At 37.6% G+C, this 22,118-nt stretch overlaps 2 protein-coding genes across 10 annotated transcripts; both read left to right on the top strand.

The window, feature by feature from the left end:
* The first annotated feature begins 2,667 nt into the window (after positions 1-2,667).
* LOC113580046 (tumor necrosis factor receptor superfamily member 5-like) lies at positions 2,668-11,625 on the top strand. 3 transcript variants are annotated; one of them, XM_027014360.3, is made up of 8 exons: positions 2,668-2,848; positions 5,352-5,769; positions 6,233-6,358; positions 8,700-8,813; positions 8,934-9,021; positions 9,321-9,499; positions 10,523-10,546; positions 10,628-11,625. In XM_027014360.3, exons 2-8 carry the CDS (start codon positions 5,604-5,606, stop codon positions 10,672-10,674), a joined length of 744 nt encoding a protein of 247 aa, XP_026870161.1. In that variant the 5' UTR covers positions 2,668-2,848; positions 5,352-5,603; the 3' UTR covers positions 10,675-11,625. The 3 variants fall into 3 exon arrangements, with proteins under 3 accessions (XP_026870161.1, XP_026870159.1, XP_026870160.1); XM_027014358.3 differs by having other exon boundaries at positions 2,669-2,848; positions 8,658-8,813; XM_027014359.3 differs by lacking the exon at positions 10,523-10,546 and having other exon boundaries at positions 2,670-2,848; positions 8,658-8,813.
* A 1,030-nt stretch (positions 11,626-12,655) lies between these two features.
* Positions 12,656-21,790, top strand: LOC113580045 (tumor necrosis factor receptor superfamily member 14). 7 transcript variants are annotated; one of them, XR_003410936.3, is made up of 10 exons: positions 12,656-13,116; positions 13,917-14,006; positions 16,112-16,237; positions 16,324-16,479; positions 16,848-16,932; positions 17,037-17,215; positions 18,117-18,142; positions 19,407-19,447; positions 19,541-19,652; positions 20,177-21,790. XR_003410936.3 is itself a non-coding variant. In XM_081707562.1 (10 exons), the coding sequence occupies exons 1-10, from the start codon at positions 13,056-13,058 to the stop codon at positions 19,584-19,586; spliced, it is 711 nt and encodes a 236-aa protein (XP_081563688.1). In that variant the 5' UTR covers positions 12,656-13,055; the 3' UTR covers positions 19,587-21,790. The 7 variants fall into 7 exon arrangements, 6 of the variants coding, with proteins under 6 accessions (XP_081563688.1, XP_081563691.1, XP_026870157.3 ...); XM_081707562.1 differs by having other exon boundaries at positions 17,037-17,079; positions 17,179-17,215; positions 19,541-21,790; XM_081707565.1 differs by lacking the exon at positions 16,324-16,479 and having other exon boundaries at positions 17,037-17,079; positions 17,179-17,215; positions 19,541-21,790.
* The last annotated feature ends 328 nt before the right edge of the window (positions 21,791-22,118 follow it).

Genomic DNA, 22,118 nt, shown 5'->3' with positions numbered 1-22,118 from the left:
TGCTAATAATAATAATAAATGCTAATAATAATAATAATAACAAATCGGCAACTACTGTATATTTCAGTACATACAAGAATATGACACCAGCAGATATATCTGCCTCAACCAAGCAGCCTCCAGATGTCCATGGAGGTCAAATCACTGGATTTAAGGAAACAGATTTTGTGAAAGAGAGAGGAATGACCATTTACAATTTTGTTGGACTTATGAAAACAATCCAAAAGTGAGTACATGCTTCAAACAATGTCATATTTACATGGGAAAATGTTCATTATCCAACAGAACAATAATTAATTCAGTTTTAGGCTTACAGAGATATGAATGAAGAAATCCTGTGATTTTTTTTTTTCAGTGAGGAATGGGCAGTTAAGTTTTTGTTGCTGTTTGCATCTATTGTCTTCTACATCTGTTGTAAATGTTCAAAAGTAAAAGGTCAAAGTCCTTCAGTATTGACAGACTTACCGAATTGTTCTTTAAAGAGATAATTTAAGAAAAAAAGGTTCTAAGACCTTAAGGTTAGAGTTAGAATAATCATATCACCAATTCTCTATAAAGAAGTAAAGTTTCTGTAAAATTTGTGTAATGCAAGTCTGGTTGTGTAATGCAACCTGAGCTCATGTCACCACAGATTATTCATGCAGGATACAGGAAAAAATATGTATCTATAAGGAAATAGAAAGATTCTGCACAGGTTCTGTCAGTGAATAGAAAAAAATATATAAGTTTTCTAGAACTGCAATTTGTTTGCCCAAATGTTACTTATTCTCACTAACTGTATCAGGATCAGCATGGACCCTCTCTGGGGTGTCCAAGATAAATACAGAAAAACTGATACCTGGCACATCTAACAGTATTGGGATAGACAGATATATAAGGGTCCATTTATGGTGAAACACACACACTGTTTGCACATACCTATGAAAAAATGCATACATATGAAATATTTTCACATAAATAATCTAGTACTTACACTGGTGTATAATAAATTACATTGCATATGCACACACATGCACATTCATTCACTGGTGCGTAAACAGAGTTTAACTATGAGCGTGTGTGTGTGTGTGTGTGTGTGTGTGTGTGTGTGTGTGTGTGTGTGTGTGGTCACGTGTATGTAGAACAATTTTCACTGCGCCCGGAAGTGATTTTATTATAACAGGAAGGCAGATATTTAACATGTGCAATTGTGTTTACGCGCCAGTGAATGAATGTGCAAGTGCGTGTATATGCGAGGGTAAGTCATCATATGCAAATGTAAGTAGTAGATTATTTATGTAAAAATGTTTCAAAGGTGTGGCAAGTAGTGTGTGTGCGCGCGCAAGTGTTTTACTGCTTTCACCCTAAACGACCCGTGGGATGTCTTTGTGTTATGTGGTGCGAAGCATTTCATCCAATCGGAACGCGCAGAATGAAGGTCGGGTGCGTGACTAATTGAAAAAAGTAATAAGGAGATGAGATCACCAGCACCTTATGTTCGTGTCCTGAGTTTTCGCTGAAACTAGAGGCGTCAGAAAAAGGAAACCTGTGAATTTTATTCCAAATGGGAACACCAAAGATTTTTAAAAAGCAACTTTGAGGAGGAGTGTCTTTTTCGTATTATCACATTGTGACTTTTGATACTAATGAGTTTTCCAGTATGACAATGTGGGTGTAGCTTGGGACAGCTATTTTAAATATTTGCCTCCTCCTTTCAGCTTCTCGTGCAGTCAGTGGAATGCTGGATTGCATTCCTGTACTCCTAATAAGTAGTGTAGATGAGGAACCACGTGAGCAGAGCTTCCAAAGCTCCGAGTAAATGTACCGTTGGGTCTGAATAACCAGTAATATGCTTTCTATGTGCTGGTAACAGGTGAACTGAAGACAACCCAGTGGAACATGAAGTGTGGGGAAGAAACGATTAATTCTTCCTATAATGCAAGACACAGCGTTAATCCCACCAGCAGTTTCAAGACAATTGACAATCGTTTGGAGATTATTACTATTGTTATTCTTTTTCTGAATTTGGAACTGTGTGTGTGTGTGTGTGTGGCCGGGTTGAATATGAAATACGTGGATGGTGTTGTCACATGTGTGCAAAAGGTAAAAAAGCAGGTATTTACAGGACTTGTTAGCTTCTAAATTTGCAGTGCTTTTGGTATTATGTACAGTGAGTAAGGTTTAAAGGCTAAGCAACATTTATGTCATCATTAAACAGAGCGATGTTTGAAATGATTTCTCATTACGGAGTGTGTTTCAGCCATTTTGTTTGGTGTTTGAAATTTCAACAGCAGTTACCCTATTTAGTTCAGAATCAAATAACCACACTGCAGTGTGGACTGAATGGGATTTTAAAGGAAACCATGTTTTGCAATCAGATGGGGGTGATGAATTGAGAAGACATGGTGTGACTCATCGTAACGTGCGATGGCGGACAAGGGCAGCGTGCAGTCCCGAGTCAAGAAATCAAGGGCGTTTAAAGTGAAACCAAAAGCGATACGCAAACACATTTGGTCACATAAAGACAATGAACGGCAAAGAACAGTCGGACACGGAGGACTAAATATATGAGGGACTCTGTGTCAAATCCAGTACATTATTTATTATGTTATACGTCCACTGTAAATATACCAAAAGCGCAATCGGCCTTTCCCAGTCCGTTCACAATTCACTAAACACCGCCACCTTCTGTTTACAGAAGCAACGTTTTAATATTGGAGAAGAAAACGAGAACGAACCGTCTAACTCTCCTTTGTACTACCACTGACGAAAATAAATAAAGAGATAGCAGCGATTGAACGACATAAATTGGAATAATACGAGTACCTCCTGCAATATGTGTAGCATCCCGTGGAGACAAAATAAATCAGTAAGTTCTGTCTGTTTGGATTTGCTTTTTGTGCAACTGTAAGTAAAACGTATTCAGTATGGCGGTTGTAAATCCCCAGTCAACAGACCTGCTTTGCCAGTGTCGCTGGTTTCTTCGCTACCAAAATAAGAAAATGGTTTGCGCAAATAGCCAAATGGACGATAACACAATACTTAAAATATATTCCAAAAAAACATTGTCTTTTTAGTTATTCTGTCTGTATTTTAACCTACTTCATTACGTTCTGATAGAAAATACGGATGCAATTTAAATATAGGCTAGTACCAATGAACTACGACGTAGACAGAGACGCGCCTGACATGCTATTGGCCTTCACCACGATGTAACTTGTGATAGAGCGTATTAAAGACGATTTAGAATGACAAAGCGCATTCAAATGGATTTTGTTTGAAATGGTTATTCATGTGATATCGGGGTGGTGTTTCCTCCAACAGCCCTTCAATAAGACGTGGTTATTTGCTGGTGCGTCAAGCAGAAGCAAGTGCGTTGTTTACTTGAAGAAGGAACAAATATAAGGGCGTAGTTGGGGGGAGGACTTGGGAAGCTTGAAGCTCCTGTGACTGACAGGACCCTAAAATGTATTAGAACTTTTTTTTAATTTCAGTATTAAACTGTTAATATGTAAACTTCCAACATGTAATCAATGCAGGCAAAGGTTTTAGCAGCTATTCATAGTAAACGGGTTGTCCCCGTCTCTGCCCTGGGCCAGAACAGACAGCCTGGCCTCTCCATCCCCTTATCGTAGTCCCAACTGAAGAAAGAGGTGAGCAGACCTCTGCGTGGTTTGTTCATGAGTCCTCTGATCATGTTTTCCCTTGTTTCAAATATTAAGAGCGTAACTGTCTGTATTTTCCATTGAATTGATTCCTCTCGTAATATGTCCAAGCTTATTAGCCTGTATATTACATACTATTATATAAATAATAGAAACGGGTAACAATTAAATGTAACATGTTTAATTGGATAAAACATTTAATCAAACATTTTAACCAGTTATTTGTAGAGTGATGAGTGACGCCTTCACCTCTCCATTCCTCGGGTATCAAAGCCTAAGACTACATGACAAATGTATTAACATAATTTCTTTTTGTATTATGACATCTGGCGATTAAACACTTAGCTAGAGGCCTGTTTTATAGTTAACTGCTGGTTAGCATAGCTAGATAATATAGCTACCTACCTAATTGTGAAGCATCTGGCTATTGTTTAAAATAACTGGCTATCAAATATGTAGCCATGTTCACAATAGGTTTTTAAACATTAGTAGCAATGTGTGTTATGTAATAATTTACCACAGTTATGTGCTTGTTCTGAGTATTTTAGTTAGTTATAAAGTGCTGTAAGTTCCTAGCTAACAGAACAAATGAAAGGAGGATGCAATCGTTGAGAACAGCGAGATGTATTAAAGGCCAGAATCGTCCAGGGTCATAGAGTCAGAATTAATAGATCCAGGGGACATGATAGCAAAGCAAAACACAAAAAAGCAAAAGGATAAATGGACAGGCTAACAGAGAAGAACAGAATATAGAATAAGCAGCATGCTAAATCCAAACTGGGATAACATAACAACAGAGGCTGAATCCAAACTGGGAGAACATAGGCTAGGATAAAGACAAAGCAGGTTTAGGACAGACAATGAGTAGTGGCACAACTAGGAAAACATGGGATATAAATACATAGGACAATGAGGGCTAACTAGAGAGAACAAGAAACATGAAAATAATGAGGGGAAGAGAAAATGAAACTAAGGAAAGGAACCAAAACAAGGAAAAGAAAAAAATTGCCATTTTGCTTTGCTCTGAATCTGTCCTACTTAATTTGTGTGTTATGTTTAAGATGATGTTTTTCATATCGGCTGAATGTTGTGCATATAACATAAGACACAAGCGTCACATTGGATTTGGTTATCACTTCATGATTAGTACAGCCTGTGGGAATATTCCGAGCTCTTTCTCAAGGTCACTTAAAACCTTTATAATCTTGAAAATATGCCTGAAAATGCATTGTGGCACACCATGAGTTTAGTTCAGATGCTTTTTCTGATGCTCTTCGTTTAGCTACGTAGCTAGTTAGCCTTTTTTTTTTCATCAAATATCATTGATATTGGACCACACTCTACTTTCATATTAATAGTGCACATTAAGAGAGAGCACAGATATGTGATCCTTAAAGAAAAGCATATATTGTGAGCTACTTTTCATAAATGCCATTTGAGTCCCATGCCAGAAAATGTCTTGTTTACTGTGCATTATGTCTCTTTACTGTGTTTACAAGCAATAAAAATGAATGTCCTATCATTTCAAAGCTAAGTAATGTAAAGTAACCAATTGATATTATAATACTTTCATTCTTTTTGTTGCAGTTTTGAATATCTTCACTGTGTAGTAGGATTAATATTGGCTTCAGACTCTAAATGATGGCCTGGTTGTTATTCATGTCTAACAGATTTCAGTCACTGTAAATATACACCCTTTCCTTTCAGCTTCACCTGTAAGCAGTGGACATCTGGACAAGAATCCTGAATTCCTAATGCATGTGTTGTGAAGATGAGGAACCACATCAGCAGAGCTTACAAACACTGAAAATAAATGTAGCGTTAGGTCTAAATCTCCAGAGCAGATCTGCCTTCTATCTGCTGCAACCTTGCTAAATGTGCTAATAGATGATCTGAATTCAACTCAGTGGAGCATATGAAGTGTTGAGAAGAAGCATTTAATCTTTGTTCCTATAATGCATGACAAAGGAAGTGAATCTCACCAGCACATTTAAGATGAACAATAGTTTGGAGATTGTTTTTATTATTGCTGCTGTTTTCATCATGAATTTGGAACCATGTTTGTGTGAGTGTGGCCGGGCTGAATATAACAGAAATGGAGGCTGTTGTCCCATGTGTGCAAAAGGTAAGCCAAAAGCACGTATTTCCAGACCATTAAATGAAGTATGACAGAGAAATGTACATAGTTAGAAGTCCAGCTAAGTTGGCAGCTACCAGCTGTTCTGAGGTCAGTGGAGAACTAATTATATTGCTCCTGACTGAGTAGTCATTTGTTTTTATGCAATAAAGCTTGAATTGTTGTTTTATAATTGGAGATACATGGAAAAGGAAAAAACTGAGATCCAGATTTCAGTGTTTTCATAGTTAGTTACAGCCCTTCCAGCAGTTGTTAGGTAGTAAACACAGACAGAAGGTCTTTAAACTAGATGGCTAACTGTTGCATAGCCTTTAGATATATGCCTAAAAATGTGGTGCAAAAGTAACCTTCTGAAATTGAGGCATCTTTTTAGCAGTAGGACTGTAATAACCGTTAATGAAAACATTGATATTTTAGCATCTTTGATTTATTTATGTTCTTTGTTTTCTAGGATCCCGTGTGTATAGGCACTGCACTGAGGACACTAGTACAACTTGTGTTCCATGTCTTGAATCAACTTATACTGCTGAAGCCAATGGCCTAGAAAAATGCTCAACCTGTTCAGTGTGTGATTCTGGTAAGTCTCTAATTTCGAATAATTCTGTGTTTTAATAAACCATTCTGTGCATTTTTAAAAGAAGTGTATTAGAAAAGGGTTCAGACAGCAAGATTCCATCACAGAATTCAGATTGAATCAGCCATCAGTACCACAGAAATGAAACCCACCTTAGGTGGAGGCTCAATTAAAATGCAGCTTGTTACGACCCTGTCTAGGCAGTGAGATCACAACAGCACTGTGAAAAGACTTGTAGCAGGATGGTAGGTAGAATGATTAATCACTGGACTAAACTGGTAGACGAGGTGAAATTTTGTGTATTTAAATGGTGAACACAGACACACACACACACACACACATAAATATTTTATATATATATATATATATATTTAGAATGTGTGTGTGTGTATGTATATATATATATAAACACTGAATAACTTCAGGAGTGGTTAATTGCCAACATAAACAAAACCCACACTACCAAAAGAAACACCACAACTAATTACACTTTGCAGGACAAAATAAAATACAGTCCAACACTAAATCCCTGACAATAAACAGACAATAACCCCAAACCCAAACAAACAGGCACCACTTCCTACAATCAGTGACTATACATAAACATACACAAAAACCTTTCATCTATCACAGGGATCACAATCATAAACAAAACATAGAGAATGCTAACATACAGATCTACACATATACAACCTAACTAGGGATATCACAAGACAAGGTAAGCACCGCAAAGATTACAAACTCACAAATCATACAGCAGTACACTACTTCAAAAATGAGCTTGGGCAAGCCACCATCTTCTTCCAGCAGGGTCCTTATATAAGTCACAGCAATCACGGCAATCACTCAATGAGGGGCGGGGCCAGCAACAAAGTGCACAGACAGCCCCAAATCCCAAACTGGACCTGGAGCACACTGCAGCACTCCAGGAGTGTAACACCCCCCCCCCCCCCCCCTTACGTATGAGACCTGGTGGGGGGACAGACTCCAGCATACCTTAAATTCTTGACAAGGTGTCAGCAATCACATTCTCTACACCTTTTCTATGAACTATCTTGAGAGGAAATCCCTGTATAATCATTTACCATCGCATGAGTCGCTGGTTAGAGTTACACATCTGGTTCAAAAACACCAAAGGATTATGATCAGTATAAACAGCGATTAGATCTGAACTACCATCAAGATACACTTTAAAGTGTTGCAGAGCAAAAAGGAGTGTAAGGGCTTCTTTCTCAATGGTACTATAAGCTAACTGATGTTTTACAAACAAAGTAATAAACAGGGTGGTCAATAGCAGCTGAATCCTCCTGTAGGAGTACCGCACCCGCAGCAGTACCAATAGCATCCGCTTCAAGTTTAAAAGGCTTTGTAAATTCTGGAGCAAGGAGTACAGGTGAACTACACAGAGAACTTTTCAGAGAGTCAAATGCATTTTGGCAAATTCGGAGTCCATACAAGAGAAGTGTTTTTGCATAAAAGTGAAGTCAAATATAAGATAACATCTGAAACGTTTTTACAAAAGCAACAGTAGTAGCCAGCCATCCCCAAAAACTGACGTAGGTCCCATTTTGTCCGAGGAACCGGAAAAGCTTTGATGGCTTGTAGCTTAGCATCCAAGGGATGCACCTGTCCACGACCCACCATTTTTCTAAGGTAGCTAACCACACTTTTCCCAAGTTCGCACTTTTCCAAATTTAAGACTAATGAAGCATCTTGCAATTTAGAGAATACAGTCTTACAGTGTCCTCAAATGCTGCTCTCATGTATCTGAATATACAACAAGGTCATGGAGATAAGCTTTACAATTCGTTACACCTTTCAAAACGATAGTCATAAGCCTTTGGAAGGTAGCAGGGGCGTTATGCAATCCAAAAGGCATAACTGTGTATTGCAGAAAGGTGTCCAGTGTAGCAAAAGCGGATATCTCTGATGCACGATCAGTAAGAGGGACCTGCCAATAACCTTTAAGAAAATCTTATTTGCTGACAAATACAATTTGCTGATAAAATACAAAGTGCAAAATACTAAAACATTTTAGCTGCAGTATAGCTGCTATAATAAGTCACTTCTTAGAACTGTGATTGGCTAAGTAGTAAAATATTCATGCTGTGCAATGATTGGCTAGATAGAGGACGGTGACATGCTGAGTTAAACTAAAACAGAGATGAAGACACTAGAACCCTTTAAACAAGCCAAATATAGGATAAGAGCATACTTTTGAACATAATGCATCAGTGATGGGGTCAAACTATGTTTTGAGGATATGTTTTATGTGGGCAATGTTGCTTTGTGTTTTCCCTAGGATATGGTTTAAGAATAAAAATGAAATGCACATCGTCTTCAGATACAGTTTGTGAACCATTGGAGGGATACCACTGTATTGATGAAAACCGGGACAGCTGTACACAAGCAGTGGAGCATAAAACATGCAGCCCTGGGCAGTACATAAAGGAGAAAGGTTAGAATAGTAGATCTTCTATAAGCCTTTCAAGTAACAGCTGTGCACTTTTTAATTTACTAGATTGCAAGAGCTGCCACTTTATTAACTGTGACTCAACAGAAATAATATTTTTTTCAGGAACAGCACTTAAAGATACCATATGTCATGTATGTGCTGCTGGTACCTACTCAAATGGCTCTCTTCAAACTTGTCAGCCACATTCAAAGTAAGTTCACTTGTTCACTGTCATTGAATCATTATCATTTTGATTTTCCTGAATATTGAATGTTTTTTTAGTGCAGTATTGTATTTAGTGCAGTAATATGCTGAGTGAGCAAGGAATGCATGATTTAGAAGGTTCTACAAGTTGTAGAGTAGTGTGTGCCTACAGTAATGAGTTAAGAGAGGAACAGATTAATCTGAGATACAGTGTGAGGTGAAAAATTATCTCAGAGATGATTTGGGAAATGAGACGTGCAGAAATCATGTTACTTCATTGTACTTTTCGTTTTTTGTTTTGGACAGATGTGAAGGTTTGGGTATTGAAGAAATAAAGCCAGGAACCAATTCTTCTGATGTTGAATGTGGAACGATAGTATCTGTTCCTGTAATAGGTGGAATCTTAGGTGTTGTGGCACTGGTGGTTATAATAGTGGGAGTAGGCATGACTCTTAAAAAGAAGTATAAGCCTGTCCCACCTGCAGGTAAAGAGTTAATACTTATTTAACTGCACAAAAGTTGGCCTTTTTATGTTTTATTTTTAAACTGTGAAATTTTTAAAATTGGAGTTTAAAGAAAGGCATACTTCGCAGTCAGCTGGGGATGGTGAGATGTTGAGTGTGGTGAAGTGTGGTGCTCAGAAAAGGGCAGGATGCCACGCAAGTCAGGAACTCACAAAAGTGTTTAATGTGAAAGTGAAAGCCAAAGCATTGCTCAGTCACGTAAAGGCAAAGGCTGTGTTCAAAATAGCCCACTACATATCACCCGCATACTAATTGGGCCTGAAATCAGTATGCAGTATGCGAGCAAAATAAATTTTTCCAGTATGTGAAAGATGCCAGGATGACATACTGACCAGGCCAAATATTCCAATATGGGACCAAGGCTATCTTCATGCTGTACTGCATTCCATCATACAACAGTGGCAGAAAGTCTTTCAGAATTGGGTGGCTCCTTCATGAGTTCATGTGAAACCATAGTATGGTTTGCATTTGTAGTATACTGAATACTATATTGTATATGGCTATGGGGACCAGTAGGCAGTAAACAGTATATACTGATTGCAATTTGCAGTATATGGTATGTAGTAGACTATTTCAAACATAGCCAATGAATGACAAAGAACATTCAGTTGGGGAGAACTAAATATGTGAGGAAATTTGTGAGGGGAACGTGGCACAGGTAAGGCAAGGAGAGACTAACAAGATAAAGTTGGATATGCTCAGCAAGGGGACTGGCATGATTTGGGGGGTGGAACAGGGAGTACAGCAAACAAACACATGCGTCTGTGTACGGACATAAACAGCAAACACATGGGAGAGTGACATAGATGAGGGGGCACTATTACGCGGCTTTGAGTGTGAGGAAGTCGAATTTCTTTCTTTACCTTAAAAAAATGCTTGTTAGTTTGGAGTATGTGATCAAAGGAAAGCAATTATGTATGAGAGGATTATGCACTTCTATGATTTAGATGTATCCTATGAAATTAATGTTTTTACTTTTCTTAGAGGCAACTCTGATGTCAGTGGTCGGTAAGCCACTTTCATTTTCATTCTGAATTTAGGCTACCATAACATTTCATGCTGACACAATGGCTCATCCTTTTTTTTTAGGTTCATCCTTTAATGAAAGAACAGCAGCTGATCAAGTAACAGTATAATTCCTCTGAAATTGAATTACCTGGATCGGGTTCTTCCCTCTGCTATGGACTATCTCATTGACATACCAGAGTGTGTGAGGACTAGAAACCCTCTCCTGCTCTTACCCTGGATACAGGAAGCCTGCATAGCTGGGTGTGAAGCCCAGTGTTCTTCACTTTGCGCACACATGACTGCACCCTCATCCACCCTGCTAACACCAATCAAATTCACTGATAACACCATAATAGTTTGTATCTGATCACAGACAGCTAAGAAACAGCCTACAGGAACAAGGTGCAACTTTGGCGTAAGGATAACAACAGTGTTATACACCTGAAAGACAAAAGGAGCTCATTGTAAACTTCAGAAAGGCTATGAAAGTAGAGAGCATCCACTCCACCTGCATATCTGTGGCATGCTCGCTGCACAGTGGCAGAACAGAAAGATCCGCACTGGATACTGAGGGAGCCTCAGTGAGTAATCATGCCTGACCTAGAACACCTGCACAGTTTGTGTGCTGGCCAACTATGGAAGGAACCAGCAGAGGCACCACACACCCTGAACACTGTCTTTAGTCTCCATGCAGATAGTGATGTGATCTTGTCCAGATGACCAGGTGAGCTCTGTCCGGCGCCAAATAGGAAGTAACAAAGTGGAGAGATGAACATCTCTGGCAGGTAGATGAGACATGGAGGAAAAGGGAGTATAGCGCCATTAGTCTGCGGTCGGACTTTCAGTCCGATTGTGAGGAGGACTCATCGATGGAGGTGGAGGAGGTCCTCCACAGGGACCCTCCTTCTGTTGGCGACACTGACTCCCTCTCATGGCTCTAACATGATGAAATTCTTACACTCTTGTCTATTGTGTGCACTAACATGAAGATAACTTTCATGGAGATAACAGAGCACTTCTGTAAGTCACTGTGCACTAAAGCATCTGCTGCATGTTGTAAATGTAAATATTTCTATTCACCCTCCTCCCCTGGCGAGCAGTACTGTTTTCGTGCACCACACGTTAGTCTACATGTCACTGCAGAAACAGGTGAAAGTGCATCTAGTTGTAAGGAAAAGGGTGAAAGATGGCTTATCAGACCATGGTATATTTGACCCATAGGGGGTCCAGGATGTGTGTTCATCAGACCAGTGTATTTTGGCACTGGCTCTGAATAAGCCATTTCTGAGTGGTGGTGCTGGCATAAAGATCATGGAATGTATCTTCTGAACAGACTTGGACATGCTGAGAAAGGAAACAAAGCCATAGTGAAATAGTAAAATAACTAGCAAAAATAAGTAAAATAACTTTTCCAGATCACTTTTTAAAACAACACCTTGAAAGCGAAGAGAAAATTATTTGATACTTTGCATCATTTACAAAGCTGTCATTTCTAGTATATTTTATTTAATTGGATATGTTTTATTTATGACCTTTATATGATTCCTGTAGACGTTTGGCTTCCTGATATTTTAGTTGTGTTTCTCAAGAGGCAGGTAACGCATTGCTGATGTCAGAAGCCGTAACGGCCCGAGTGCTGCAGGGCAAGGAGCTGGACGCACAGACCTCTCTCGATGTAGACAGTCATTTATGGCACTCACATAAGTTAGTGCAGCGTGATGTAAATAATAAATGACAACAGGTACAAAAATTTACGTTACATGCTAACAACTAACATGAACAATGATTGACCCCATGGTACAACACACAGGTTTAAATTCAGACACAGATGAAACACAGAACCAGGTGCAGGTGTGTTAGGTTAGCTGGAGGACCGAGGCATGCGGGGACTAGTTGGCCTGGGGGATGAGGGTTGTGAATGAGTTAATATTTTATTAATAAAGTGATGTTAAAACCAACTTGATAACTTAAAGCTGCGGTGGATTTAGGAAATGGGATTTTATCCAGAGGGGGTTAAAAGAAGGAAGGGACAGTTTGTCAATGGGTTAGGGAAAACAAATTAATGTGGCGCTTTTTACGACGTTACAACTGACATAAACGGCGTGAAATACGGCGTTTTACATGGTGTCTTGCGTTGTCTTTTACAGCGTAGTGGAAAAATAGCGCTGTATTTTGGGGAATAAAAGCCAGTTTTTCCATACACAGCGACAGACGCATGACGTCGGAACCACGTCGAAGTCGTCGTAGTAGGTTACCGCCTTTATGCGTATGTAGTCACTGTACCTTAGGTTGCACATACTAGAAACTGTTTTTAAACATTAATCTGGTAATACATTGTCAAACTCTTTTTCGATCGTCACGAAACAGAGGTGTAGCTAGATAAGATTTTTTTAAAGCCATTTTCCAACTTGAATAGCTGAGCTACCGAGGATCATGCAAGGAACCGAAGAAGATCAACGCTACAGGAAACAGACAAAAACGAAACTACACAATCCTCAGTAATTTGAACATGTTACTTGGAAAAACAAGAAATTTCTCAGACTTTGTGATCTTTGGTTTACGCGTATTCGGTAAGCATGCGGTGTGACCTAAGTGACACCTACATTTATGTCGGAACTGTTCAGCTGGTGGGGCGGCGGTGTTTAACGCCTTAACGGGATCTCAACAGACACGCTAGAGCTAGCACGTTCGTTTCTTTACTTCTTTATCAAAAGCACACAAAATGCACATTTATGAAGAGTTTACACCACACGATAGACGATTTTATCCCCGAATGTTTCTCTCTTTGACAGATTTTAGAGGTTCGTCGAGTAAAACTCAGCCCACAGGCAACAAAGGCTCACGCGCGACAAGGATGACTTGTTCAAAGACGCGATCTGAGAATCTCGCGCGACACTCCCAGCGTTCAGTTAAATTTGTAGTTAGCGTTCTCGGATAAATACATGCACCTGTCGGAGAGTCCTAATCCAAAAGACGGGTTTGTCTTACTTTACCAAAACTGTTTGTTGGATCATTTCAATACATGGGTTAATAAAACCACTCCTCTAGAGCGTCTGACGGTCTATTTGCTGCCAGCTAGCACGACTATGGCCTACTATTCGGTGTTCTTGGTTCAGAGCAGTTGGAAAATGATTGATCAAAATGTGGACTGTGTTAGTGCATTTAGTGTCGGTCATGCGTCTGTAGTTTACGTGATAGTTTTTGTTCTTTTTACCATGCGAATGGATTTTTTTCTCCATCAAATATATGCAAACATGCCCTCAGATAAATTAAGCTTTGATTCGGACTGGTTAAAAACCTCTGTCTATTTTTTTCTGTTGTCTGAATGTAGCTCTGTGATACTTATTTTTGTTTATTTATCTCCATACAGGTGTTTATGCTGTGCTCGTATATGGAAACAATTGTGGTCAGAGCGAATATCAGTCAGCATCGGGAGAATGTTGTCCAATGTGTAATATAGGTATGGCATGTTAGTACACTAATTTAATCGAGCCATTAGATAGAAAGGGAAAGTTTAGACAAGTTTAGACACTTGTCATCCTATTAAGATTTTTAAAAATCTTTGATAAAATACTTCACAAAATGAAACCTGCAGTAAAGGTGTAATAATTAAATATTATAGGGGCAGTGGAAGCTCAATGGTAAAGGTACTTGACTTGTAATCAGAAGGTTGCTGGTTCAAGCCCTGCTACTGCCAAGTTACCACTGTTGGGCCCATGAGCAAGGCTTTTAACCCTCAATTGCTCAATTTGTTCTCAGTGATACTTCTAAGTCACTTTGGATAAAAACATCAGTAAATGCAAATTATAGGTTAGCGTATACTACCTTTTAAAATTAGGAGATTTAAGAACTGAAAATATGTCTAAAGGCATGATAACAAAAACTCCAAAATCATCCTGAAACGTGGAACAACTCTCCATATTGCACATAGTTGTAATTGATCATAATCTGCTTGTGTGCTTATTTATTTGTTCAATATATCAGTTACCAGTTTTTTCACAAAACAATAATTTGGTTATTCTGTTTGGGGAGATCCTAATCATGTTTAGGATTTGTCAAAGTGATTTCCTTGGATTTCATATAGATGAAAAAATCTGTTCTACCTGCTCCTGGCTGTTGCCCTAACTCTTCAGAACTTTACATATGAATTACTGTGTTCAAATTCAAGAAACTGCGCAGTTGTAAGTCTTGTGTTGTTCAAGGCAACTTGTAAATAATTGTACATTTTAGTTATTAACTTTCTTGTCTTAAGGGTGCTTATCAAATTTTCTTGAAGGATACTTGCATTGCATTTTTTTTTAGAGATTACAAAGTGAATTTTGAATTAAATGGGATTAAATTGATAGTATTACTAAACGGAAGAGAAAGACAGACTGAGTGGAATTCAAACCTCCGGCAAATAAGCCATTTTATAGCAGTCATCTGATGATGTGTAATGTAGCACAGATAACAAAAGTAGTTAAAATTGTAAATTATCTTGATTCTGTTATTGAGCAGCCAATGAAATGCACTATGATGACACAGCTTTAATATGTAATACACAAAGTGGTATTAAATATCTAAAATTAGTACCACTAAAATCACTCATTTTTAAATATGAAACAGCTTGAAATAGCATATTTGGTATATTTTTTTGCTTTTTGTCAGGATCTGAAAATGTTTTTATATCTACTATTAAGTCTTAAATTCCTTCTCAACACTCTTTATAACATTAAATTGCATGTAATGGTTCCTAATGCTTCCAATCATTGTGTTAATTGAAAGCAATTACAACAGCAGATGACATGGCTGGTAACACAGTGCATGTTTCTAATACTGTTTAGCCTTTTTGAACATTATGATACAATACTGAAAGAGAAATCACCAACTAATTCATCTTGGCATTTTCTCCTTTTTTCTTTCATAATTTCTCTTTAATTCTTTATGTTCTTTTGTTCCTTCTTTTCCCTTACTAAACCTCCTTGTCCATATATCTGAAAGGGACTAGCTCTCCTACCACTTCATAGATTTGGCAGGTGATTAATTCTGTGTATGCAATTTAACCAGTAATCATGACTTTTGATATATCTGGGATTAAGACATAAACTGCATGCTTATACAATAACGTATGTAAACTAAAACCAAATTTCAACAATACTTTTGTTACAAAAGAGTCTGTAGTCAGTCTTAAAGGTGATGCATGCACTTAAAAATATAGATGAATTAGCATGGGTGAATCCTACTGGTAAGTTCCATTTCATTCTGGAGAAAGTTGAGGGTTTAAAGGCAAGCTTTACACTGGAGAGTAGTTTGCCTGCACTGGAAAGATAAAACCTTTTGTTCAGCCTCTTATTCAGTTCTTTATACTTTTAGTAATATAAATTTTATTTTATTCTGCACTTTAGCTTGCATTGTCCTGTTTTGGTCAAAGACTACATTTTAAGAGCTATTTTTGAGAAAATATTTAAGGAGAAAATGTCACAAATATTTCATGAAATTTTATATCCTCTTTATTTAGGGCAATCTGTATAATTTGTCTGTTTTCAGTAAATTTGACCTAATTCCCACAATACTTGTGTCTTTTAGGTTCAGTAGTTTTCAGAGACTGTGAAGGTGATGCAAGCACCACTTGCATACCTTGCGGCATTAACACATACATGAATAAACCCAGTGGTCTTTACAGATGCTTTCTGTGTAAAACCTGTGATCACGGTAAGCTTTTTTTCTTTTTCTTTTTTTTTAATTACTTTTTTTCTATGACATGGTACATATTGTAATATTTTCAAATGTGTTCTTAGTACAAGGTCTTATCATTACACAAGACTGTACAACTATACAAAATACAGTCTGTGGAATCCTGGAAGGATACTACTGTAAGGATTACGGAGATGGTGAATGTACATTTGCCTTAAAACACAGAAAATGTCAATCAGGGCAAGAAATTAAAGTTGCAGGTGGGTTTAATGCATCTGCTTTTCCTCTGATTTATCTCCCGACGGATTTCTTGTAGAGCATAATTACATATACAAACTGTCCAGTGATGGTGTGTTGGTGGCAACTTGAAAAGATGTAGTGGCTGGGTACATGTGTATGGGAGGAAGCACACGCTAGCCTTCAGCCTCCTGGGGGAAGACTTCATGAGCTAGTGTGTGGAATTGGGACGCTGCTAACATTGGGAGAAAATTGGGGTAAAATTAAAAACGCAGTCTGGATTTGATTCTGATAAATGATTATGGAAAGCAGTCAGAGTCACTGCCTCATCATCTTTTGTAAAATATTTTTTGGATACAAAGGCTAAATAGTCCCAATGCAATATTTACAGGGACAAAAAACACAGATACAGTGTGTGAAGCCTGTCCATCTGGATTTTATTCTCCACTGGGTGTGAACTGCACTAAATGGACAGAGTGAGTTAAACTTTTGTTGTGTAAGATGTGTAATTTAATATGCATTACTTATTCTTGATTTTTCTCAAACAGTCATTTAAACATTTTTCAATCTTTTCTTTAAGCTGTTCCGTCAAGGATGAAGATGTGGACAAAGAAGGCAGTTCTGTAAATGATGTTACATGCAAACCCAAAAGAAGAGAAAGATACGGTCTCATAGCTGCTGTTTTAGTAGCAATAACTTTTGTTTTATTTTTTAAATTAAAGTGTGACTCAAAAGAGACTAAACGGGAAGTGACTAAAGGTGGGTACGTTAACTACAGAGAGGCTGTTAACACCTTATAGTAACGTGTTTCTGATAATTGGATCATATTGGGATTTAATTTGGCCACATGAAAAACACCTACAGGTTGCATTGTGATCAGATTACAATCATCACCTAAACTACATTCTAGGTGTTCAGAGATGGATCTTGGTCACATTTAACAAAAGTGTAAACAGGATTTTTTTTTTTGTTGTTTGTTTGTTTTATTTTTTATATATCTGCATAGAAATAGAATAAACGGAAATAGCTCTGCTGAGTGTTGACCTTTCTTTCCTGACCAAAAATGCCCTCTGTACAGTAGTAGCTGCAAGACAAACCCTTCTCCTCTACTGATGTAGACAAGTCATTGACTTCTTTAAATGTTTTCACGGCATATAATACAACAGTATTGGGGGGTGAAAAACCATGTTTAGGGTAATAAATGGAAAAAAAAAAATTTTAAACATGAGAGAAAAATTGGATCTTATCCAGTCACACTGGGAATGCATTTTAGTGAGAATTATAAACAGAATCCAGCCAAAGTATATCCAGATCTGATATTAACACATGTTGATGAAAGACGTAAGCAGGTCCTGAATTAAAATGACACTGGAAGGGGGATTAGTGAATGTCAATCAAAATACTTGTGGGGTTGTGTTAAGTATATCAGTACAGATTTCATTATATTACAATAATGTTAATATTTGCTATGACGATATTTTCATAAGTTATAAAATGATTACTGTATCTAAGACTTCACTCATCTTTTGGAGATGACTGAAAGTGTTTATTTCAGTCACATTTAGCTGTGTCCTTCATCATGGGAAGATTTTTGCCTAGCACAGCAGATGTGTAGGTTATGAGAAATATTTTAACACTATGGGCATGTTTTGTTTTGCAGATAAACCTGCAGCAGCAAATTTAATAGTAAGTACCTAGATATTTTATTATATTATACTAATCATTTTGTTAGGGTTTTAAAGAAAAGGCCCTACACTAAATCACTTGAAAACAGGCTTCATTGTAGTTTGTATGAAGTCCAGCACTAGATGGCTAGATAGTCTTCAGCATATGTCCAACTCCAGTTCTGAAGATCTACCATCTTTCTGTGATTTGTTCAAACCCTAACCTGATGCAGGTAATCACTGCCTTCAGAAGCATCTGAATATTAGAGCTAAGTATGATAAGCTGTATCTCCTGAACTGGAGCCCCTGTTCAACTGAACAATATTCTGACTGTTCTACTAATTGCAAGCAGAGAATAAAAGAAATTAAAAACAAGACAGTTTCTAGTTAATTTCCCGCTTTTGATGGATTTAATAACACTAAAATCCACTTAGCAAACAGACCTACCAAACTAATCTTTTTGTGTTATACAAGTTGTTTGCTTGCTCCTGTAATGTTAATTTTACCGTCAACAAACACTGTCACGCCTTCCACTCCGACTCAGCCAATACTCGCTACACTACCTACAATCCCTTAGTTCGGTCCAGATCACTTGAGTATTGGATTGACCTGCTACTAGTTATCCCTCATACACTCACCTGTATAGCTCTGTTTTTCCACCCAGTCATTGCGAAGACTCATCTACCTGCCTTACGTTTCTGAGCATTAGTATTTGTTATTGCTTATCTGGTTTTTGATCTCTTTCACCTATTCCCGGTTGGACTTGTTTGCTACTCACCTGTTTGCTGGATATTACCTCTGCTTGTTATCTAACTACGCCTTTAGATTGTCCCTCTTAATCATTAAAACCTTTTACCTGCATTCAACTCCATCTGTGCTTGTCACACCTAACACACACTAACAGTAGTATACAGAAGTTTAGTGAATTTGCAATAGAAGTGATCACCCAAACCACCTTTATCAGTGTAGAAAAGTATGGAAGCCAAAAACACATATTACAAATGCAACTGTACAAATTAACTGTGCTAAATGCTGTAAATGGGACAATGGTGACTCTGTGGTTAAGATACTCAACTAGTAGTAAGAAGACTGCCAGTTCAAGTCCTACCACTGCCAAGTTGCCACTGTTGGGCCCCTGAGCAAGGCCCTTAGCCCTTAATTACTCAGTTGTATTCACTTGTAATTGTAAGTCGCTTTGAATAAAAGTGTCAGCTAAATGGCGTAAATGTCTCGGTCCCAAAAATGCCTGTCTGTTTACATGTGTGCTGTTGATTGTGGTGTTACAGACTCCTGTGGAAGAAACCGTGGCTTCTTTATCTAATGTCCCGTAAGAGCAACCTTTTCTGTTTCATTATAAATGCATAATGAAAGTTTGTTCATGTTATATGAAGTAAGAATTTTCTTTATTACTTGCCTTTAGAGTGGAAAACAGGGAAGATGAATTAATATCTGTCACATTATCCTAAAGAGGAAGACGACTGTGTTTTGTACAACTTCTACAAAAAAAACAAAACAAAACAAAGACTCTAAATGTAAATATCATGGGGGGAGCTCATTTACATATGGGAACAACATTTTCATTCCTTGCAAAATACTTTAAAATCAACACTACAGATGATACAGAAGAAGGCTTGCTGGTCGCTTTGTTAACACCTTCAGACAATCAGAAATAAAGATTTTTCTATTCCAGTAGCAAGGCATTTTAATGCTAATAGATACTGATTTAATGATATGTGTTTGCATTGCCAGTCGTTGCTATGGTATCAATGAAATTACAACCCCAATTGCAAAAAAGTCAGGACACTGTAAAATGTAAAAAAAAAAAAGAAAAGAAAAGAAAAGAAAGAAAGAAAGAAAAAGAAAAACAATGATTTGTAAATCTAATAGACCTATATTTTATTCACAATAAAACAGAACACATCAGATGTTAAAAGAGATATTTTACCATTTCATGAAAAATATTAATGTATTAAAACTTGATGGCAGCAACACATCTCAAAAAGGTTTGCACAGAGTCATGTCTACCATTGTGTAACATCCCCTCTTCTTTTAACAGTCTGTAAATGTCTGAGGAGTGAGGAGACCAATTGCTGGAGTTTTGGGAGAGGAGTGTTGTCCTATTCTCGTCTGATGTAGGCTTCTAGCTACTCAACAGTCCTGGGTCTTCTTTGCCACATTTTTTGTTTCATGATGTGCCAAATGTTTTGTGTTGGTGAAAGGTCTGGACTGTTGAGCACCTAGACCCTGCTGTGAAGCCATGTTGTTTTGATGGATTCAGTATGTGGTTTAGCATTTGTCCTATATTGTGCTAAAGAATTGCATTTTTTTGTTTGTTTGTTTGAGGGTAGATAGGTCTGGTGTTTATTTTACAGTGTGGATTTTGTTTATTGTTTTGGCATCACAACTCCTGACGATTCAACAGTTTGTGTTATACTAATACAACTTTTTTTGTCATATACATTTTATTACTGGTCTATTTATTGTCCTATTACTCAGTGTCGCTGTTGCGGCCACGCTACATAGACTGGAGTAGTAATGCATTTTCTTGCTGAAATATGCAAGGCCTTCCCTGAAAGAGACATTGTCTGGACGGAAGCATATATTCTAAAACCACTATATATTGTTAAGCATTGACATATAAACTCTTCAAACCATAGGCACCAATGCAACCCTGTTCCATCAGAGATGGAGGCTTTTGAACTGTACACTGACAAGCTGGGTGGTCCCTTTCCTCTTGAGTCTGCAGGACATGGCATCCATGGTTTCCAGAAAGAATTTCAATTTTTCATTCATATGACCACTGAACAGTTTTCCGTTTTACCTCGGTCCATTTTAAATGATATTTGACCCAGAGAAGACGGCGGTGTTTCTGGATTGCGTTGACGTATGACTTCGTTGCAAGATACAGTTTTAACTTGCATTTGTGGATTTCATGGTGAACTGTGTTCACAGACAGTGATTTCTGGATCCCATGCAGTGATTTCCAGTACAGATTTACACCTGTTTTTAATGCAGTGCTGCCTGAGGGTCAAAAGATCACGAGCATTCAATATTGACCGTCAGCCCTGTCCCACAGGGATTTCTCCAGATTCTCTGACTCTTGATTGTATATTTCACCATCTACAATATATAATAAGTTTTCACAACTTTACGACAAGGAACGTTTTTCTGAAATTATTCCAAAAATTTTTAGATGCAGTTTTTTGCAGATTGGTGAACTGAACCTCTTACCGTCTTTGCTTCTTACAGACTCGACCACTCTAAAAGGCTCTTTGTTTATACAGTCATGTGACTTGGTTACAAATCGCTCCTCCAGCTGATTTTTATTAGTACATCAGCATTGTTTTCCAAATTGAAAATCTGTTATAATTTTATAATAAAGTATGGTTTTAAATAATGTACATTTGTAGGTAGTCATAGTGTTTGTGTGGCCTGTAATTAAATGCAGTCTTTAGCATTGTATCATTTTTAACTAACCATAGATTTGAATGATTGGATGGGAATGGTTAAAAGAAAGCCATACATTGTTGATCAGCCCAAGGCTCATTCTTAATGACCCTCTTGTTCTTTTTTATTTTTGTAACACAAACTACATTTATGAGTAGGCTCGTTATACAAGTTTTGTAGGCTACAGCTGCTCTGCAAAGAAATAAACTCTTTGGACTAATAAGTTTGATGTTTTATGGTTGTGATTATAAAAATTATATTTGATCTTTTTACCTGTATAAGGCATTTTTATGAATGATACTTCCATACAATTAGACCAGGGCCTCATAAGGCATTTTTCGGTCATCAAATATGCTAATTTACAATTCTCATAAACATGCTATTGTACAGACAGCTATTTATACAGGTCATTTTTGATCATTTGGTGAACTGAGGGGCATCTGCTGGAACAATCGTATCTTACACTGGCTTCATCAAACTAACGTTTTCATTAAAGCTAACAAAGAAGTGGTAAATAATGTCACATTAGGCTACCAACCATCTGGTCTTTG

Source organism: Electrophorus electricus, chromosome 25 (assembly GCF_041902795.1).
Source record: "Electrophorus electricus isolate QZ-2024a chromosome 25, ASM4190279v1, whole genome shotgun sequence".
NCBI lineage: Eukaryota > Metazoa > Chordata > Actinopteri > Gymnotiformes > Gymnotidae > Electrophorus > Electrophorus electricus.
This window is presented reverse-complemented; position numbering and strand designations above follow the sequence as displayed.